This window comes from Lagopus muta, chromosome 17 (genome assembly GCF_023343835.1).
Source record: "Lagopus muta isolate bLagMut1 chromosome 17, bLagMut1 primary, whole genome shotgun sequence".
Lineage (NCBI taxonomy): Eukaryota > Metazoa > Chordata > Aves > Galliformes > Phasianidae > Lagopus > Lagopus muta.
In genome coordinates this window covers 4,152,128-4,173,248 of record NC_064449.1, presented here as the reverse complement: position 1 = coordinate 4,173,248, position 21,121 = coordinate 4,152,128, and the positions used below count along the sequence as shown (strand labels likewise).

The following is a 21,121-nucleotide window of genomic DNA, read 5'->3' as shown; positions in this document are numbered from 1 at the left end:
TGGAGTCATATGGGTATTATCTTGAGAAACATCTACAAAAAAAAGCCTAAAACAGGCATAAATCAGAGAGCTACGCCCAACACATGATAGCCATTCATTCTCACAGGAAGAGCACATTGTGAGCAGTGCTTTTAGAGACAAAACAAAGTTCACAGAACGGGGAATTATTGGAAAACAGATAAATCAACACTCAATTTAATTCCATTCAATTTTTCTTCTGACTCCTGAAGATTCAATATTTATGAAGTTTATATTTGGTTATTCACATGCAATACAACGCCAAGTATCATCCCAGTTTCTGTTTGGAAAAGAAAACCCAAGCACAATACATCATATAGCCACAGAGGTGAAAACAGCAGCACAAAGTCATCCTGAATGTCTCACATCTTGATTTTGCAAGTATCAGTTTATGCACTCATGAAAAACAGATTTATGCCCAGTTATCTGGACAAAAATGTGGTTGAAGATTCACTGTGTTTGATGAAACAAGTAAAACCTTTTTGTTTCTTGTTTTACATTTAAAATATAATGAAGTCAAAATAGTTTGCTTTAGCCCTGTACAATACAGTAATGCTTTAGATAGTAAACACTAAGATATAGAAAAGTAGCACTGCTAAATAAGTGTAAATGAACTCGAGTGATTACCTTGAACAGGGATTTCAGCATAGCTTGGTCTTTTGTCTGTCAGTGTAGCAAGGGGTTTAGAAGCAGAGATTGGTCCGCTTATAGAATGCCTCTGAAACAGAAAACACAGTGTGCCAAACAGTTTGGTATATACAAACCCAATAGAACAGAATAAAACATACAAAACACAACTTCTAAACATGCTTTCAAGAGGGCAAAAAAATGAAGTGCCTTTTTTCAGGTGTTTATCCTGAACTCAGTTTCAACCTTTCAGAGAAGCTTAAATGAGCCTTATCTTCGTGAGATAATAAAGCTCTGATGTTTCTCACCAAATCATGTAGTCAAGATAAATAAATCCAAAACTGTGATAGAAAAGTTCGCAGTATCTATACACTGCAGCATCCTATAGCATAGGCAGGATTACAGGGCATCTAACATTTGGAGTCTAATACTATGCTTTTGTGCTCAAAATCAAATGCAGAGCAAAGAGCTGCCAATAACAAAGAATCCAAGTACCAAATACAGTATGGAGAATTTTATCACTTTGTATATCAAAAGTCTTGTATGCACGCAACAAAGACTATCCCTTAAACATGTAAATGAAAGTGACTGTAACCATGAGCCACACACAGCTCTCCCTATAACAGCTTCCCATGAGAATTGGTATTTCAGGTTTTTGTTACCTTTAGAGATTATTTCATTTCCTTAAGGTTCTGGTTTTTTTGTTTTTTTTTTTTTTTTAATAATAAAACATTGCATCACAGCGACAGCCTCTTTGTTTCTAATAAAGAAGTAAATAAAGGAAACGATAACAACAGTAAGGTGATGAGGCTGGATAACATCATGCCACTTGGCCAGTTTTGGCACTGTCACTACAAAGGCAGAGCAGTACAGAGCTTGGCCAGGAAAGGCAGGTACACACAGAGCAGGCACGCTGCAATGCTTTATCACGTTCTCAGCTTCCGGGTATCACTGAAAAACAAACATCCTTTACGGATATTGGCAGAAAATGACCACATTACTCAACTGATAGCCTGCTGTATCTTGGTCCTGTCTCCTCGTTATAAAACAAAATGTTTGTTTTGTTGCTTTTTACTCCTATTGACACTGCAGACTGAGCTTAACTTTGCTGTTGTTAGTTCCTCGTTAAATATCTTACTGCTACAACTATCAGTAGTAACATACTGACTCAGGAAATGAGAGGAAAATGAGCCAGCTAATATGTTCATACATCAAGTTCTGCCCGGCAATACTCTGGCAGTAATAGTGCACAAGTGTCTCATGAAGAATTACTTTTCCTGAAGCATTTTACAAGTATTAGAAACATTTCTGCTCAAGTGAGCTTCTGTAGAAGCTGCAGATGAATCATTCACCATTTCTCTTACATCTGATGCACAGTGAAACATGTATGGATCCTACCAATTCCTTGATAAACAGACTTTGTTTTCCTTCAACTAGAAATGCACTCAAACTTGTTTAACTACTAAACAACAATTTTCCTTAACACCAGTGACCAAATTCCTCAACATTAAATAAAACGAGATCCAAAGTTTTCACATGCTTTTTGAGGCTACTCATGGAGACTCCCAATGGGACAGAAATTACTGAAGATGCTTTACAATCTGTTCTCCTGGTTTTCATTCACCCCACGCTGAGGTCTAGCAAAGTAGTACTTCAGATGAGGTGCAATGAAGAAAATTGTTCACTTAGATGTTTTTATGTAGTAGTCTCTGTATAATGTAATCACAGTAAGAGATAAAATTAGGGTTATTAAGATCATCACCAGTTACTTTCCCACAGCCATTTCTGGCCTCTGCTAGCTGCCTGTTACTCTCTTCTTTTCCTTTTGTAACAAGAGTTAACAGCCCCAGAAGAGGAAAAGGCACACAAGACAGAAAAAAGAAGGAGAACAAACATCTGACACTTCAAATTTGAGGCAGAACTACGGCAAGAAGAAAAAAGTCTCTTCAACTATCCTGCTTCTTAATTGGTGCAATCTGCTGTAGCTGTGACAGAAATGTGACCCTCAGCTACTATCCAGATATCTATTACTGACCACTCTGCACTTCAGTAGGTACTTAAATGAGTACCTCAACAAGGTGTTCTGCCAAATTCAAAGAAAGCACAGCTCTTTGCACACCAAGTAGTTACACTGTGGAAGTTTGACACTGAATAGGCTGGAGCCTGAAAGCTTCTTGCATGCTCAAAACAGAACTGGACATTCACTGGTGAGCAGGGAATCTGAAACCACATCTGCTTTTTTCAACTACAAAACTGAAAAAGAAAGTACTTGGGGAAACCAGCAGTGATAATTCTCCATCCTTATAAACCTTTCTAGGAAACTGCTTTGCCACTTGTGGGTTAAGTTTTGCTGTGTTCTACATTCTGAAAAGCAATGTGTTTATGTATGTTTTTCCCAGCTGTTTTGCAATATTGTTAAGGTCTGGTATAAAACCACTAAGCTTTACTATGGGCTCAGACCCAAAGCTAGAAAGGGGTTTTTGGCTGGTTGTTTTCCATTTCTCAGTAAGTCCAACTCTAGTATTTCCTGTGACAGCTTTTAAAATCTGATGATAAGCACTGCAACAGTCATATAGAGAACAACCCTTCCACCTTTACTCAAGATCTTAAAGCATAGATTAGTACTGTAAGGTGAGAGATTCTATAGATCAGCTCATACAGCAACCACTTATAGAAAGACTGTTTTACAATTGCAAGAGAGAAAAAAAAAATAAACCAAAAAACCACAAAACTAACTTCTTCTTACAAGAGAATGGAAATAAACAGAATAGAAAGGAAGACCAACAAAAACAAAGCACCTACCAGAGAATGTCACATTTAAATAGTTTAGAAAACTGTCATCAAGAGTGACAGAGACAGACCTCAAAAAGAAATTATTCAAGTAATACACTGAAGACAACAGGAGGATTGCTGACATTAACAGCATAAGGTGCAACAATTCGTAGGGGTTTATTTGAGAATCTGGAGCCATCTTTGTCCTTAAGTTTGTTTGCTTTTGCTGAAATCTCTTCAAGCAGCTAGTGTGACCATAAAAACAGCAGCCATCTATCAAGCTGAGCATTAATGTATTGATGATACATTCTTTAGTGTAGTGTTGTCTCCTTTACCTAGTCTCTTATAGCAGCTGAACACGTGGACAAAGCTTCAAAGGAGACACAACAGAACACACAGTACAGTCAGCAGCTGGACAAAACTCTCAGCCAGCACGAAATGAACACAGATAATCAATTTACAAGGACCCCATTCCTCTCTGGTCAGGTCTGGTAACAAAAGCCCATGCAATGTGGGATACATTTATACTGATAACTGCTGACAGACTGCATAGATCTCAGTCCACTTCCCAAAGGAGGTAACTGCTGCTTCCATGCAAGGCACAAGACTAAGAGCTGATAAACAGCGAGTCTAAAACTAGGCAATGTAGATAGTTTTCCTCTCATACTCCTCAGCAGTACAGGAATCATAAGAATTTTTCACAGGTACCAATAACCTTCAAATTATGTTGTCACATCTTGTATTTACAATAGGGTTTGCCATGCAGGACTCCCTAGGGAAGCACAGGGCAGGCTAGAGCCTTCTGCAATTTCTCTTTAATTGCAGTGCTTAAACAGACATCACGCAAATGGGACACATAACAAAACACACCTAAGCTATGATTACGCCCCTAACAAGAAAATTAGCTTTTAAGGAGATATCTTCACATGGACATGAGCAGTGGGGATCAAGAAGGAAGAGACATAGGCTGTATCTGAGCAAAACCACAGCATTTTTTCATTTCTCAAATACAGCTGCCTAAGTGCCATTTTCTCAGAGGTCTCCTTGGGGGAAATACGCTTTCATTAGAATGAACATTTTAGTAGCTGCTTACTTGCAGCATCATTTTATCATTATGTCCCCATAAAGGCAACCAACATTTGTACATCACTGCCTGTAAGTTCACGTGTTCTTCACAGAGAATTAAATGCAGCCATAAAATACGTACCTGCATAGGGGATACAGCAGCAGCTGGGGGCGTCTTCATGGGACTCGGGCTCAGAGGAGTGCGAGGAATTGTGGCAGCAGCAGGACTTGGAACTGGAAGAAACAACAGCCATCAGGAAGCACTGCCCCATTTTCAATGAACAAGCAGACTGGCTGCATGTAGCAAACTCTCCATTTGTGTTTTACTCCCCTAATTTTACAAGATCACATCTTTAAAAACTGCAGGTAGAGACTGCCTGCAAAACCATTTAGAAGTATGCCATCACAGTCACTCCTCCACAGTTACTTTCATTTTCTGTACTGAATATCTCAGTCACAGTAAAAACATTTCTAAGTTTACTAAGAGGTGTACAAAGCTAAGCTATAGGATGCTGTTAAGCTGGCAGTTGAGCGCATAACTAGTTCTCTGAAGGATAACTGAAGACATGGCAGCAGGCTTCTGGGTCTGCCAATAAGACAACCCCTGTATCTGCTTTCCAGCTTTCAGTTCAAGTCCCATAGCTAACGCAGACCTACTGCTGTGTAACACGCTTTCTGAAATTTTGAATTAAACAAATACCAGGTTTAGGAACGTATGAGAACAGAAATACTGAGCTGGCGGGTTAGCATCTAATTCCATAACACCATGATTAGGCATAAATGCTGAAGAAGATAGATACCAGCTTAAAATAAAAGGTGAAAAAAGGTAGAAAGGCTTTGCTGTTTTACCAGACTAACTTTGGCAAGAGAGCACTTTCTTGAAGAACAGATTAAAAACCTTTTAAGTTAACTCAAAATTAAAAAATGTAAATATCTATGAAAAATGAGAACACAAACTGAAATTGAACCATTTACAGAATCGTCAAGTAATACAGAAAAACTTTTATAATAAATATTCAGGCATTAGGTATGGAGAAATAGATCTGTTGTGCACAGAACACTTATTGCAATATTAATAATATAATCTACTTTTAGCCAAGCCTTTCTGCATCAAAAACTTAGTGACACTATCAAAAATGACACTGAAGGCCAAAAGGCTCCAGGCATGTAAAATATTTCCATCACCACTTCAAATGTAGTCAAACCTAAAATCCATCTCCTATTTTAGGGTAATTACTCGGATTCCTTATTCTGCTTATCCTTAACAGAGGACAACAGTGGCTGTTTTCACAACCAGAAAATTACAGTCCATTGTCTCAACAGTGAAACCCCTCTCATTTCAAAAGATATCCTTTATTTATTTCATGGTGAAATAACTGGCTGGAGCTTGTTTTTAACTTTCATTAGCACCGACTACAAGAACATGAGTTACAAAATGAAACAAACTCAGTTCTGGCTATTGCATGCATTTAAGTATGCTTAATTCAGCATGTAAGTTCGCAGCTTAACAGAAAGGCCGAAGTCAGCTGTGCTTCCAGCTACAATTATGTCGTGTGAGTTTCCGTACTTCCAATATGAGGCAGCACCGAATCAAAGTGTGTAACATACGAATCACTGGCAATTTGACAGAGAAGGAAAACTAAGGATAAAAAACGATGCTTGCCCTTAGCCACTGGGAATAACCTGTCGTGCAATCTAATGTAGGTTGATTTGTTTCAGCTATCGCTTATGAATCACGACGGCACAATAAAACAACTCATCTGTGAATTAGCTAAGCCATTAGAAGTATTCATGTCCACACATCCCAAATCAAAACTTGGCACTGGCTGCACATAGTTACCTTGGGAGGCACTGTCAAAGGACTTGATGAGTGTTTTGACAGTCGGAGTTGGCTCTGAGGAGGTGGACGATCTGCGGCTCAGGCCCATTCCCTGTCTCAGAGCTGCCAAATCTCTCTCTACAGCATTCATGTAATTGTACACTCGCCCGCGTTCTTCTTCCTGCCTGAAATCAATATGCAGCCTGTTTAAGGCATTTAAAGCACTTTAACATACAAAGTGTTAAAACAGGAACATAAATTTGAAGTCAAACTAAAATCTGTAGAGAAAAGAATTAGCTATTAACCCAGTTTTCTTTCCACTGTGATTTGGGAACAGATTATCATCCTACATTATCAATTTAAATCAACAAGAGAGATTAAGCACCAGACAAAAAGTCTATCAAATCAATACTCCATTTAAGGCTTAATTTCTGTTGATTTCTGTTCCTTTCACATACAATACACACACATGCATGTATGTACTGAAAATTTAAGGCTCAAAAATTCCACCATTTCACATGAAAATAATCAGCTCAGAAATAATTATGAGTGGAAAGAAAACAGGACAAGATACATGCAAAACAAGGGTTCTTCTCATATAAAACAACATCTGTATTTATCATAGCAAAAGCCCTGGCTACTAAGGAGAAGTAGTCATGATGTACAGAAAAGTTGACACTGCTTATTTTCCATACTGAGGGTAGATAAATTAAGTCCAGACATTAACTGGGAAAAAGCCTCTATGAGAAACAGGTTTATACCAAAGTGCCAAACTAAATATTCTTGGAGGAGGAGCATATAAAGCAGAAATAACTTTTTCATTTCCATTTACCTACATTACTCCTCAAAGCCTGCATAAAGCAAGTTGTTTACAGCGAAAGGAAGCATTTACAGTTTCCAGAGTCTCAATAACACATGCTGGATTTTCAAAATCAGATCTCCCCCCCCACAAAACAGACAAAATTCCCATTATCTCTTGCATACTTGCGTGACTTGATTTCCTCCAACTCTTTAGTGAGCTTCTCATTTTTCTCCTGAGCTTCGTGTAATCTTCGCTTTAGGTCTCCTATCTCTTCCTGGGCCTCAGACTTTATATCATTTGCTATAACCACCGCAGTCTGGAGATCAGCTTGGAACTGACGCCATTCTGCTGACTCCTCCTATAAGCAAATAAAACGTTAAACTGAAAGCAGCAGCAAGAATTTTGATGTACAAAAAAAAAAGTTATGCATATTATTCATATTTTCCCCATGTTACTACAACAAACAATTTTCAGGAGTGATTAAGGCACTCACCACTGGTGCTGTGCATAACCTAACTTACATTCCACAAGTTTTGCTAGAAACAACCTCAAAGGTCAAAAATTTCTTCCCTAGAAATTGAGAGAATGTTCATAGTATTGCAAATGTACGTATTGAACATACATCAGCAGACACAGGAACATATTCACCCAAGTCCAACACCACATTTCTGGAATGCTAAGAGTTTTTCAGAATTAATCTTCAGTCTCTGTAAATTAGTAAATATATTTCCCTGTGATGCCCTGCTCTCACCAGTTCCTTTAACGGCATTACATTTCATCATATTACTTTTTCCATGATTTATTGTGCTTTTCGTTTTTCAACTTACCCGGAGTCTCCTGTGAAGATTCTTGATCTCTCTTTCCATGTCATGCTTTTGGTCCTGAAGTTTTTTAACAGTATCTGGAAAGAAAATGAAATTCCCTGTAACATCGTAGTCAGGGCTCTATTTACTTAAGAAACAGTAACTGAAACAACTTATAAATGTTTTTTAAAACTTAGAGAACACTTTTGTATAATCAAAGCCATCCGGAGAAAAATAGTATTATTAGAAGTAATTTGACAGAAAAACTCTGCTCTGTGACTGGTGGGGAACAGCAAAAATGAACAATTCCTGTCACAACACTAAGATGACAAAGCAGTAACAAAGAATAAAAACAGTATGTACTATTTTTATTTGGTAGGTGGGCAAATTAACATGGAAAGATCCTAACATGGGTATGTTCAACTGTAAGCTGTAAGCAGCTACACTAAGCCTCCTGATCAATTTCCTCCTTCGCCACAGCGCAGCTGACAGAATGCTGCTGTGCCTTCAGTGGGGACAAACTTCCACTTGGGCTCACAAGAATTGTACATTCTTGTCTATCAAGCTCTATTTGGAGTAGAAACAAGCTACGTTTACAGTGAAGGGACAAACAGTCAATGCAATTGTGTTACAAAGGAGATGGTTCCTCGATTCTGTCAGCAGCTGTACAAAAGGGTACGCAGGGTGATCAGCACCAGCTCCTAACGCGGCGTCTGACAGGCTGGCTACAGCAATTACTATTCATTTGGTTCTTTATTCAATACACAGGGACAGTGTGATTGATTACTCCATTCTTATAACTAAGCAACTAATGAAGAAGAACGCAGCACAAGCCTCTCATTAGCGTGTCCCTTCACTGATCCTGGACTGGAAGATGTTTCATTTCTATAGCATCGTGTATTTCCAAAAGGTAAAACTGATAGGCCAACTGATTAACTGTGTTTTAGTTGAGGTTCATTGCTCTGAGTTTTGCTGGAAAGAAACACTGTCACTATGTATGGCAACAACCTTTTCACAAAGACTGAAGGTGCATAATACACACATTCATGCAGATAAATTGATACCATAAGGTTTTGGAGGTCTCATTTCCCAGGATGAAACACTCTCCAGGATTCTGACCTGGTTATTAGGGCTCAGGAAAAACACCGAATCCATGGTTTGCTTCAAGTCAATGTTCTACTACTACCACCTTCTCCGCAAGCAAGCCTATCACTTCAGTACTCCTTGTCTTCTGCCAAATTGCTCTTCCTAACAATAAAGATGAAGCTGTGGCAGACTAAGTGGAACACAGTTAGCATTTCAAAATGTTTAAATCAAATGCAACAATGACTAAGTACACATTTAAGCCCATTTATGCTGATATGTACGCTCAAAAGCCTCAGCTAAGCTCACAGGAACATTACAATTTTTCAGCCATGGAATTCTTTCTAGTTTCTTCATCAGAAGAAATTCTTCAGTGCTGTCTCAACAGCCCCAATTCAAAGGCTTTAAAAGCCATAGCTGATTTCTGTACAAGGATGACATAATCCTCAGTTGGTCTGAAACCACGATAACCTCTCAGGCTTGCAAGAGTTGGAACAGTAAAATTAGATACTTCTGTATGAATCTCATTTTTACAAGACTGCACAATTTAAGATGCATCCAACTGATCTTCAAGCTTTGAAGACAACATGCTGCTGTGATACTCAAGAAAAGCCCTCCTATTTTTAGCTTGTCTGCATACATAACTTGGTTGAGATAAAGTCAACACTGAAATGGCAGCTTCAAGTGAAAATTACACAAGTTGCTCCCACTCCACACTGGTTTTTTCCTATAAAAATATGCTAAAAACCACCAGCAGCTAAAAAACAACAGCAGAACACCAACACAACACTGCAAATTAGGTACCTTTCAGCTGCGATGGCAAGTATAAGGAGCTTTCAGTAGCACTTGAAATGAAATTGAGTGGATGGTGGTCCTTTTAACAAGAGGTTCAAAGAATGTTTTTTAAAATAAAATTTGTTCTACTACTGAAAGCAAGCTGCAGTTCATCTAAAAATAACCACAAACCAGAAACTATAAATGCACCCAGAGCTAAGGTTGTACAATGGCATTGTTTTGGGCTTCTGTGAGATATGAAACGCACCATTAAGTTTTAGTATATTTATGCTTTGAAGTAAAACACAATGGTCTGCAGTTACCATAAACAACAGAGCATTTCACAGCAGTTGTTGGAAACAGTTACCTCTGCACAAACCTCAAATCCGTCAAAGAGATTCAGAAAAACAGAACGGAAAGGAACTTGAAACTTAGCAAGACTGAGATAAGGGATTTCCCCTCTTACAGCTCAACTCCACTCTTCACATTGTGCCACCAACTGCAGGCCACAAAGCCAAGCAGTAACAACAGGCAGGGAGCAGCAGCTCCTGTGCAGCTGCTCTGTGGCACCTTTCCTCACTGCATCCTCGCTGCCTCCCCAGTCTTCTCTAAAATGCACAAATAATTAAAAACTAACGCTCAATTTATTTTTCCAACATTATGTAGAAAAGAATGAAACATCATTTGAAAAGTGAGCTTGATAACTGCTGTCAAGGTCCTTTTGAAAAGGAGATTATATTAAAAAGTAATTCTGACAGCCCTATAATAGAAGCACTCATTCACTCCTTGTTCACCTACTCTCGTCCAAAATATGTACTGACAGAAATACTGATGGATGAAGAGAACTGAAATGTTGAACACGCACACCTTGCAGTAAGTGAACGTACAACAAACATTTTCAGGCATCAGAACATCTGACAACCAACAAGCTAACCTACAAACATTAGTTTTCTGCAAATCACAATACAAAATCCTCCATACAATTCATCTGTTCACTGCTGGGAAGAACAGAAGATTTATTTTTTCCCTCCCTTAGCAAAGATGATGACTGTGCCAGCTTGCCTGACTACCGAAGTCTGTCTGAAGTGGCACAACGAAAAGCAGAGCACAAACGCCACCTAGTGCAAGGCTGTGCTGCAGCCCTCCTGCTCAGCAACACCTCTGTGTCAATGCTCAGCCCCTCACAGGCTGCTTCAGCTTGCTGTGCCTAGTGATAACATGGAAGTTATGGGGTATTTCAGTATTTCTTTTCCAGATTCAGTCCGGAATCCCTATGGCTAAGATTCCTTATCCCACTAGTGGCATGTTCAGGTAGCACTGATTGCAGGCCCTGCCACACCTGGGCTGACTGCAAGGGCGTACTGCATGCTTTTCATGTCACTGACATGACACTGGAATTCCACTGTCCTTATCTAAGAGATCACTGTTTCTTTTCAGGCACTCATATTCATATAATAACAGCTAAAATGTGGTAACTTAATATTCCAATAGCTGTGAAACATGTTTCATTGTATGATCCTTGAACTATTTCCTAGAATTAGGGAAGCCTGCAGCAATGAAGCAAGTCCCCAAGCAGTCAGGCCAGAGCATCGCATGATCCTACGTGACTCTTTAGTGCAGTGGCTCATCAACACTGACTGCAAACTCATCAGCTCATAAATGAAGCATCTTCCTCCTAATTGTAAAGTTTCTCCTCTGTAATTTCATTAAGAGATAATTTTCTGCCATTTAACACCTGCCATTTCTCTGTCATCTCACCACCACTCTCAATTAGCTAGCAAGTTTGTCATTACACAAGCTCTCACATTCTCTTAAATTCTCCCATATTTGACACTGGATAAACGAAAGATTGCCATAGTTTAAAAGCTTAGAAAAAAAAAAATCTTATATTGCTCTTATTGCATTTAGTTACTTAGGCTAAAAAACCACCATTCCCCTGACTAGTGCTCACATAAACCTGCAACACATCTCCACGTTTAAAAGCATAGTATCTGTCTGGTAGAAAACCAGATGTGACCACAAGTCTGATCAACATAAGAGAACTTAGTAAGATGTATGTTTCTGTGAGTTCAATACAAGTTATTAAAATGTTGTGTTACACGCTGTATGCACTCCCACAATTCCTCCTGTGCAATCCCTCCTTACGGTCGCTAGATGCCACTCTCCAGATGCTCGTTTCCTCCAGAAGTAACCACAGCAAACAGCCCAGCTGACTTTTCAGAACTATTTCTGCAGAGATGAGTAACAGACTACAGCAATTTTTGTTGGAAATCTCAGCACCAATAGATTTTTTTTTCCACCACCATGTTTACCAGTTCAACTGTTACAGCAGGAACATTCTTACATAATGTCTGTCGAAACGACACGCCCTATTCCCAAGGCAAAAGCATCTAAAACTTAGAGCTGCCTTGTAATTAGGTATTACTAAATAAACACCTAAACAGTTATTTGACTGTATGAATGGATTTCAGTGAAGACAAAGAAAAAAAATGCAAGTAGAGAAGCATTCATCTTTCGCAGTGTTTGGTATAAAATGACTTCAGGAACAACATCAGAGCTGCTGCCCACACACCTGACCTCCCATTCCTGAATATGCTCCTTTGGTTTGAGCACAGAAAGAGGAGGAAAAAGAATAAAAAGCTAAGCCAATTTTGCAAAGTGAAACAGGAATTGTCTTGCCAGATAAGGGAACACTGCTTGGGGAAACTAAGCTGACACCCACATCTGAAAATACTGCTCTTCAACTGAATGAACAGTTTTGATTACTTAAATCACCATCTTTCCTTGATAGCAGACCGATTTAAAATACTTGCTACAAACTTTTACTGACAGTGAAAAGGAATAATACTTTGACTTTTCATTATCTTATTTAGAATAGCAGACATTTGAATTCCCTAAGTAGCACAGTGCAAATAACAGCTTTCAGAAGGTACAGCTGCCCAAGCTCTTGTTCAGATGGAGACTAATTGCAGAATTCCAGCCTGTGGTAGGAATGTCTGAGCAGGTCTCAGAGATCAGAGAGGGAACGTAGGCACAGACAGATAGGTGAGTGTACAGTAAATATGAATTTCATTACAGGCTCCAACCATTTCTTGTACAGTGAGTCAACAGAGGGAAGAGATCATCAGTTATTCACATTCTCAAGCTATCAGGTAAATCCTGGGATTCAGGCACTTGAAAAAGAGAGCTTATTTAAAAAATGAAATTAAAAAAAAAAAAAAAAAAAAAAAAAAAAAAAAATCAATCATCCAGTTTCCAAAAGGCACACTGTTATGAAGTCTGTAACTACATGTTTTCCTACTTAAAAAAGAAAACAAAACTTGAAAACAGCATTATCAGATTTCAGATTTATTCTCAATTCACAGGTTTTGGTTCACCAACTGACACTGGGACTGAAAAACAAAATCTGGCTTTTTTTTCCTCTTAGCATTATAAGGGTGACTTGAACTCAGACAAATGAGAGACAAATGAGAATATTTTCACTGTTTCAGCGTTCTGCTTCATAAGTTCTTAAATTATCATTACCCTTCCACTAGCAACACATAACACTTACTCTCCAAATCAGATATGATGAGATTGTCATGAAGCTTCACAGCCCGATGCTGCTCTACTTCATCCTCCAACTCGAAGATAGTTTCTTTCATGTCACTTCTCTCAGTTTCTTTCTCATCGAGCTCTGCCCGAAGTTTTTCTAGAGTCACATTAAGATCCTCTATTTGTTTCTTGGCTTCTTCTTGGAATACTCTGTATTCATCTTCAACCTGAAAAAGAAACACCACGTGTCATAACCAAACTGAATTCCTTTAAAGATACACTTCTAGTTTTCTAGCTAGCATACCTACAATGTATTTTTGGAACCATAGGAAAGGGCATTGGCCAAGAAGTTAAACACAAGCCTTTAAAACTGTACGTGCAACTATTTTTCTGTGCCAGAGTCAAGCTCTTTTCTCCCAGGCTGAACAAATGAGCTTCCCTCAGGTACTCCAGCAGCAGAATCCTGTACTCAGGGAAAGCAGTAAGAACCACAGTACTGAGGTTTCAAGAGCAGCTGATGCAACTTAACATCTAGCTGCTATGGAAATGGGGGAAAACTCTTCATGCTTTCTTTATCCTGCCAAGAGAAGTCAGTTCTCTTTTGTGCATCGATATTAGTGCTTGCTGGTTCCTTAACCTATACCAAGATTCATATTTGTGCATGTGATGTGTCAGTGATTTGAAGCAGTTGCCAGAAAAGTCTTAGAAGCTACTGATCTGCTTAATTGAAAAAAACACCCGACAGGGAAAGGAAAAGGCAGCAGACCTCTTTTCAGGAACAGCAAGACCATTTTATTCTGCCTTATGAAGCTGCAGCTTAAATAACAAGCTGAGATCAGAGGCTCTTTAACATTCACTCCCATGCCCAACAGCAAAAAACAAGGTCATGGCTTAGGGCGGGTCAGCACAGGCACCAATTTTAATCCACAAAATGCCCTGCTTTAAATTACCTGCTTCAGTATTTATTTATTTATCTTAATAGCACTACCCAACCTTAATTATTAAAATTTTATTTTAATTTTTTTTAAATCTCTAATTAAGATTAATTCTAACTGGCTATTGATCTGCAGTTGGCATATAGCTCAGACAACACATTTGACAAACTTTCTTATCAGGAAGACTTATCTTCAAATGGATAATGGCTAGGACATTTTTACTAGATAAATCAGTTTCATTTAAGTCACAGTAGGTGTTCTAGAACTACAACGTTTGGATCCAAAACAACACACAAGATGATCCTGGATGGATCATTAGAAAAAACCTTCATGTATTTGCCATATTTAATGATTTTTTTTAAAAGCTTAAATGTTCTTTTTTTCACTCAAAACTAAAACATTTAGATAGCAAATTAAATTACATGGAATAACCTCCCCTACGAGGACAGGCTGAGAGAGCAGGGGCTGCTCAGCCTCAAGAAGGAAAGGCTCCTGGGGGACCTGACAGCAGGTTTGCAGATGTTTTCAGTATCTGTCAGAGGCAGTAAGAAGGAAGGGGACAACCTCTTCAGCAGGGACTGCTGTGATAGGACAAGGGGAGATGGCTTCAGACTAAACGAGGGGAGATTTAGACTGGATATAAGGAAGAAGTTTTTTACAATATGGGTGGTGAGACACTGGCACAGGATACCCAGAGGAAATAGAAGCTCCATTCTTGAAGATATTCAAAGTCAGGCTGGACTGGGCTCTGAGCACCTGACTAAGCTGCGGAAGTCCCTGTTCACTGCAGGGAATTTGGACTAGATGACCTTATGGATCCCTTTCAACTCAAATGCCTTACCTATAATTCTGTGATTCTATGACATACTTCTTTAAAAAAGCCTGCAGCACTTTCATAACAGAAATGAAGAAAGCCATTAATCCTAACTTTACCACAATCCAATCAGCCTCATAATTAATCCTTTATTTCTGAAAGAACTGCAATGACCAACAATAAATGTCTTGATATAGAAGTGATGTTAAAAACACAGCAAATGCAAACACTACCTTAGCAATGGCATCTTGCAATCGATTGGCATCATTGCGAGTGTGCGCCAGCTCCTCTTGCAGACCGCTGGCCAGTGTCTCTGCCTTTTCTTTATCCAGCCTGACACTCTCTAGCAAATCTTGTATATCTGATTTGTCTCCAGAGTTGTGTATTGAGTACAACTCAGCCACCTTCTGCTTCTCGTGCTCTAACTGAGCCTTCAGCCTGTTCATCTCTATCTGGTCGCTGGCTACCGTGGCTTTGTACTCCTCTAAGGTTGATGCTATTGCTGTTTTGCTTTTCTGTTCTGACTCAATGATCCGTTCCATGTGATGATTGCGTTCCTTCAATGCCCCTATCATTTCCTGGGCTTCCTTATTGTCTTGTTCTGCCATCTTCAAAGTGTTGCTCAAGTGCTGCTGAACACCTAACAGCTGCTCCCGCTCAAACCGGGCGTTCTCTGCAAGGTCCATGTAGCGCTGCTCCAACTCCATGTAGCGACCACTTTTCATATCTTCATCAATTACATAGGAAATATGGTGTTCATCTAAAAGAGACCGAAAATACTCTATCTGACGGCTAAAATGTTCCAACTTATCGCTTTGCTGGCATAGAGATTCCATCAGGATGACTTTTTCCTCTCCCAGTCTTTCGTTCTCGCTGTTTAGCTCTTGCGTTATTTGCTGCAGATCTGCGAGCTCTTGAAGCGTGGCTTGGAGCTCTTCTGCTGTGCTGTGCTGGTTCTCTTCCATCTGATGTATCCGCTCTGTCAGACAAGCTACGGACACTTCGCTCGCGTTGCCACTGCTTCCTTTTCTAGATCTTTCTATACTTGGTACGCCTTCAGACTCTGAAGATGATGGAGCATCTAAAGCATCATCACTCGATGTCAGTGGCTGATACACTTCACTGCACTCGCTATCTAAATTATCCATGGAGTTACTATGCTGGTTGTCCATCAGAGTGTGTTCATCCTGACTTAGCAAGTCTTCCATTGACCCAGGAGCAGAACCTTCCACAGAAGATGTCAGAGTACCACCACCATCACTGTGGTTGCCAGCTGTAATCTCCGGACTCAAAGACTGGTAGCCAAAGAGTTTCTCAGAGTTGTCCAGCCTTTGTTCCAATGAGAAGCCTAACGCATTTAGTCTGTCTTTTAACATTCGGTTCTCATTCTTCAGCTGGTTGAGCTCTTCTCGGATGGCAGTGTTTTGTTCCTGTAACTGTAGCAACGTAGACTCTACATCAGTTGGCTGATGGACAACAATGGCCTCTTTTTCTTCAGATTTTTCATCACCTTCAACTTGGTCTTCATTAAGTCCCAGCTGAGCACGCATGTCCCTTAGTTCATTTCTCAGATGCAAGATTTCCACATCTTTAGTTTTTGCTAGCGTCAGAAGATCATTCACCTTCGCTTCCAATGCAGCTTTGTCACTGATCTGATTGTCTGATTTGGACTTGCTCATCCGAATATCCGATTCCGGATTGGTGCGACTGCGGGAACGTTTTGCCAGGACCGCATCGTTGCTGCCCTGCCCAGCCAGAGGCAGTTTCTTACTCTGGCTTAAGCGGGACCGATCGCGTATTCTCTCCCTAGAAGAGCTCGATTCTTTAGTTCCAGATGAAGTGCTACGCTTAGCTGTGGAACCTGTATGGTTTTTGAAAGTCAGGAATACTCATTTAGAATACAGCATTTGTAACATAAGACTGTGTATTTTTTAGCCATACAATGGTTGATTTTCTGAACTATGCTGGCAAACACATCCTAGAAAATAAATCTACAGTTAATGTTTAAATAAACCTACTTATGAGGTAAAGCAGTTGTACTTTATTTGATGTGTGCTTTTCAACTGCTATACTGCTCCAGTATTTTGAACCTCAAAGCTTAGTTTAACTGTAACATTTGCACATTTCTTTTTTTCTGTCTTTAAAAGCTTCTGACAAACTGTACAAATATGATAGCAGTGCTTTCCTGCAAGTTCAAATTTCACTCTTTTCAGCAGATTTGAATGCAAGCATTTAAGTGATGAATTGTGTATTATGATTAATAAAATATTAGGGTACTTTCTACTCTATCTTCATCACATTTCATAAGGCATAGATGAATTATTGCTATTTTATTCCCAGATGATTTACAGCTTTGCAAGCATTACTGAATCCAAAACACAGTGAGGAAGGTATTTCCATCTGTATTGAGAGCACATTAAATAATTCCATTTCTCTAAACAGTTTATGAAAGCTCTCTTACTTCTTTACTAAAAAAAAAAACAAAACACATTGACTGTAACACGCAATCACATCTTATGTTTGCAGCTTGAATCTTCTAAAGACAAATTAAACCATAACCCTCCAGATTAACTACATGATGTAGTATTATTATATAGTACTTACATAAGCAGTACTATTAAAAGGAGCAGCCTCCAAAAAGACAATTACAATATTACAAAATATGTCAAGAAGATCAAGGCCAAAGCACAGAAGATTTATTTGACCATGGTCTTACCAACCACTTCCTAAAGCAGTCTGCATCCACACTGCATGGCAGGACAATAAAATTCTACCTTCAAGAACCAGTATATCCATCTACCTGCAACAGTTTTAGGTTTATTTTCCAGAGTGTTCATGGTTGTCCCTGTAGCTGAAGACACTGTTGGTGCACACGTGCTCTTCTTCGCCTTGACACCGTTGGTCATTGTCACTCCACCGCCACTGGCCATCCCTGCTAAGAGGTCATCGTTGCTCTTAGTCTGAAAGAAAGGTAAGATGCAGCTTACAGACAGCTGGCTGACAAGTTTGCATAGCCAATATTTCTTCTGTGAAGGATTCCATCAGTTTAACAAGTACACATTTGACCAGTCTTATGTCTGCGCAGGTATGTTGAAGAGTAACTGCACTGCAGCATGCAGAGCAGGTGAGCTGAAACTGAACTTCAACTACTTACACACAGCTGACCATAGAAACCAAGTCCCTTCTCTCCCAAGAGAGAGGAAATAATCAACATTTCAATACCTGAAGTGGAGAAAGAAAAACAAAAAGAAGAAATCACAGGGAAGTGTAAAAAAAAAAAAAAAAGAAATTACAATGAAGTGTAATTTTTCTCAATTCTGACAGAAAGGTTCCCCAGGTATAAAAATAAACCAAGAAATACTAGGAAGTCTGCCTAATGTTCTTCAAGAGAACACGATCAAGCATTTTCTGTTGGACAAATTCTCAACAAAAATGAAAGCTAACAGCAATAAAAATCAATCCAAGACAAATAAAATACCATTTCTAGCTCAAAATGCTAAGCCACAAACCACTAGAGACAGTAGCAAGAAGGGGGAAAAACCACCCTCACCATATATCCCTGTCTTGTTTTCATGCCCCTTCCTAGGCGCTCTCAGAGACAGGACATTTGTTTCATGTACTTTTTGTCTGACCTCTTAACATCATTCCTGAAGCGACTGTTAGACACAGCAGCTGCCTGGAATGTGACAAGAGTAAGCACAAGGACCTCAAGAGCCAGATTCCCAAATAGAGAATCCATCTTCCAGAGTAAAGCAACATCTAAAAATACCAAGTACCCAAGTACGAATTGGCAGACAGCACCACTCTTTAAAATGCAATTTGTCAAATGGAGAAACAATCATAATAGGCTAAACATTCTTCCTATTATAAGGCCCAAAAATTAAATTTAAAAGGTTAACAGCGTTCCCTGAGTAATTGTATTATTCAATTAGATAACACATTTGAAGTCTCAACTAGCATTCCTGCTAAAAGGTCCCAGCCAGGAGCTCTGCATCAGGACTTAAAATTCTGCAGATTTGTAAGCTCTCTATCACATACATATCCATGGTACAGTGTTAGCCAGACACAACCATTGCATACATTGAGAATGAATTTACACATGCCTAGTTAAAACCAGTGTTCCATCTTGCTCTATTACAAAGTTTCTTTTTGCAGCTGAGAATTTAACAACAGCTAGCAACATTGATAACAGTGATTCTACGGAGTCTGACATCAGTCAGACAATTAGCTCTTGGCATTTGTACCTCGCTAAGAGAGTGGAGAAATTAGATTAAGCTTTCAAACACTTGTAGCACATGTTATCAAGCCAAATAGGTCAAGACGTGACTCAGCTTGAAGAAAGAGAACTACGTTAAATGCAGGCTTTCTGACATTAGTCATCTCCAGCCCTTTGCTGAACAAAGGAATTTCAGCCAGCCCTTCTCCCTCTCACTTACCCATGCACTACTTCCAGGGTAGGTTGGAAGGCACTGCCTCCTCTGCAGCCAATTAGTAAACAGTTCAGAGAAACTGTAACACTACACTATTGGCAGGAAAAACTATTTAGCAAAGCTTTGGAAAAATTACAAACCAGCAGCTCTCTTCTAAATGCTCCCTAATAGCAACCACTCTTGACTTGAAAAATCAAACTATTTTTACAGTAAGTATTTTTATTGGAACTGAAATTAACAGTTTTCTCAAGGAAAAAGTTTCTCCCATTTACTGGAAATGTTGCATCCCTGCTTAGCAAAAAAAGCCCTTCTTCAAAAACTAAATGATTAGAAAACCAAATAATTGAAGTGCCAATGCAATACAATTGACATTCCATTTTCCCCCACAACTTTATTTCTTTCAGTGCAATGAAACCTGAACGATTGCCTCTATAACTCATTTCACATTAGTTTCCCAACATGCATATCCTACTTACTGCACCTCATTCAAATCCTTTTTTTATCTATCTACATAATTATTCCTACGTGGGATTTTCTTTGATGCTCACTGTTGCTGCATTGAAGTACTTCAAATACTAAACTTCACAACAATCTGTAATTAAGTTACTGCATTTTGCAAACAGATTGCTGAAGCCCAGACACAGGAATCCTGAAGATACTTTCTAAGTTTTGATTTTCAAATGTTAGGGCCCACTCTGACTTTTCAGGGACACTGGATTTCTGCAATTCATTTGCATCAAGTGCAGCTGCTGCCTAATTACAGCTGTGATTGTTAACAGGACTGAAAGCTCATTGGCTAAAGAAGTCAAAAAATGCTTATCTTTAAAAAAGGAACACAATGCTGTTTGCACAAAATATTTTTTGACAGATTAGAAAGTAGAGGTGGGTGGCTGTTAGCTGTCTGTTGTAATAACGTGTGTGTGCAGGTGGGAAAGTGGTGGATGTTTACAAAAGTCCTGAGTGCAGTGGGAACCAAAATCTTATGAAAAAGGTCACCTGAAAGAGTTTCTGAAAGAGTTGGTCAGTGTCACACAGGCATCCTGCAGCAGACAGAAACAGCATCCAGCTGCACTGAAGGGGGGGTCTCCCATTTTCTTCCTGCACTCACTGTCTAAACACTTTGAACAAGACAAAACCACAGAACGATGCGTGGTTAAAGACCCCCCACCTCTCACCCAAAGCACAGCACCACCCTACAGCTGTGTCATGAAGGAGATAGAAAAAAATGTACTAGAATTAGAAAGCCATTTTCACCCGCACTACTGATTAAACAATGTGCCTGTGCATTTCTATTCCTTAATACCTGCCTTTCGTTCAACAACCAACCCAAAGGTTTTTGTACCTAAATGCACACTTATTTTGAGGACTGCATAAGTCAGTAGGCTGCTGCAATCAAATCTCATGCCAGCCATGTTTTGTTTTCAAGGAATATTAGATGAAACTTACCAAATGCACACAAACGTACGTCTAAGAGCAGATTCTAGAAACTACTTTAAGGAAAGCAATATGCCAAAAGCTTAATTGATAAGATCAAATATAGAACCACACAAAATAAATTGCTGGCATTTCTTTCAAGTCAGAAATTATACAGGTGATTTGACAGCGACCTTAAGTCCAAAAATAAAAGCTACCAACTTTTTGTTTG

General features: G+C 39.2%; 1 protein-coding gene across 3 annotated transcripts in view; it reads right to left on the bottom strand.

Annotated features, from left to right (window-relative positions):
• Nucleotides 1-21,121, bottom strand: part of SPECC1L (sperm antigen with calponin homology and coiled-coil domains 1 like) — a 57,753-nt gene that overhangs the window by 25,820 nt on the left and 10,812 nt on the right. For all 3 annotated transcript variants that reach the window (XM_048963732.1, XM_048963734.1, XM_048963733.1), the window contains exons 3-10: nucleotides 17,847-18,006; nucleotides 15,280-16,907; nucleotides 13,317-13,524; nucleotides 7,931-8,004; nucleotides 7,286-7,461; nucleotides 6,323-6,486; nucleotides 4,625-4,716; nucleotides 646-736 (exon numbers count right to left, since the gene is read on the bottom strand). In XM_048963732.1, the coding sequence (XP_048819689.1) occupies nucleotides 646-736; nucleotides 4,625-4,716; nucleotides 6,323-6,486; nucleotides 7,286-7,461; nucleotides 7,931-8,004; nucleotides 13,317-13,524; nucleotides 15,280-16,907; nucleotides 17,847-18,006 (2,593 nt within the window). The remainder of the gene's footprint in view (nucleotides 1-645; nucleotides 737-4,624; nucleotides 4,717-6,322; nucleotides 6,487-7,285; nucleotides 7,462-7,930; nucleotides 8,005-13,316; nucleotides 13,525-15,279; nucleotides 16,908-17,846; nucleotides 18,007-21,121) is intronic.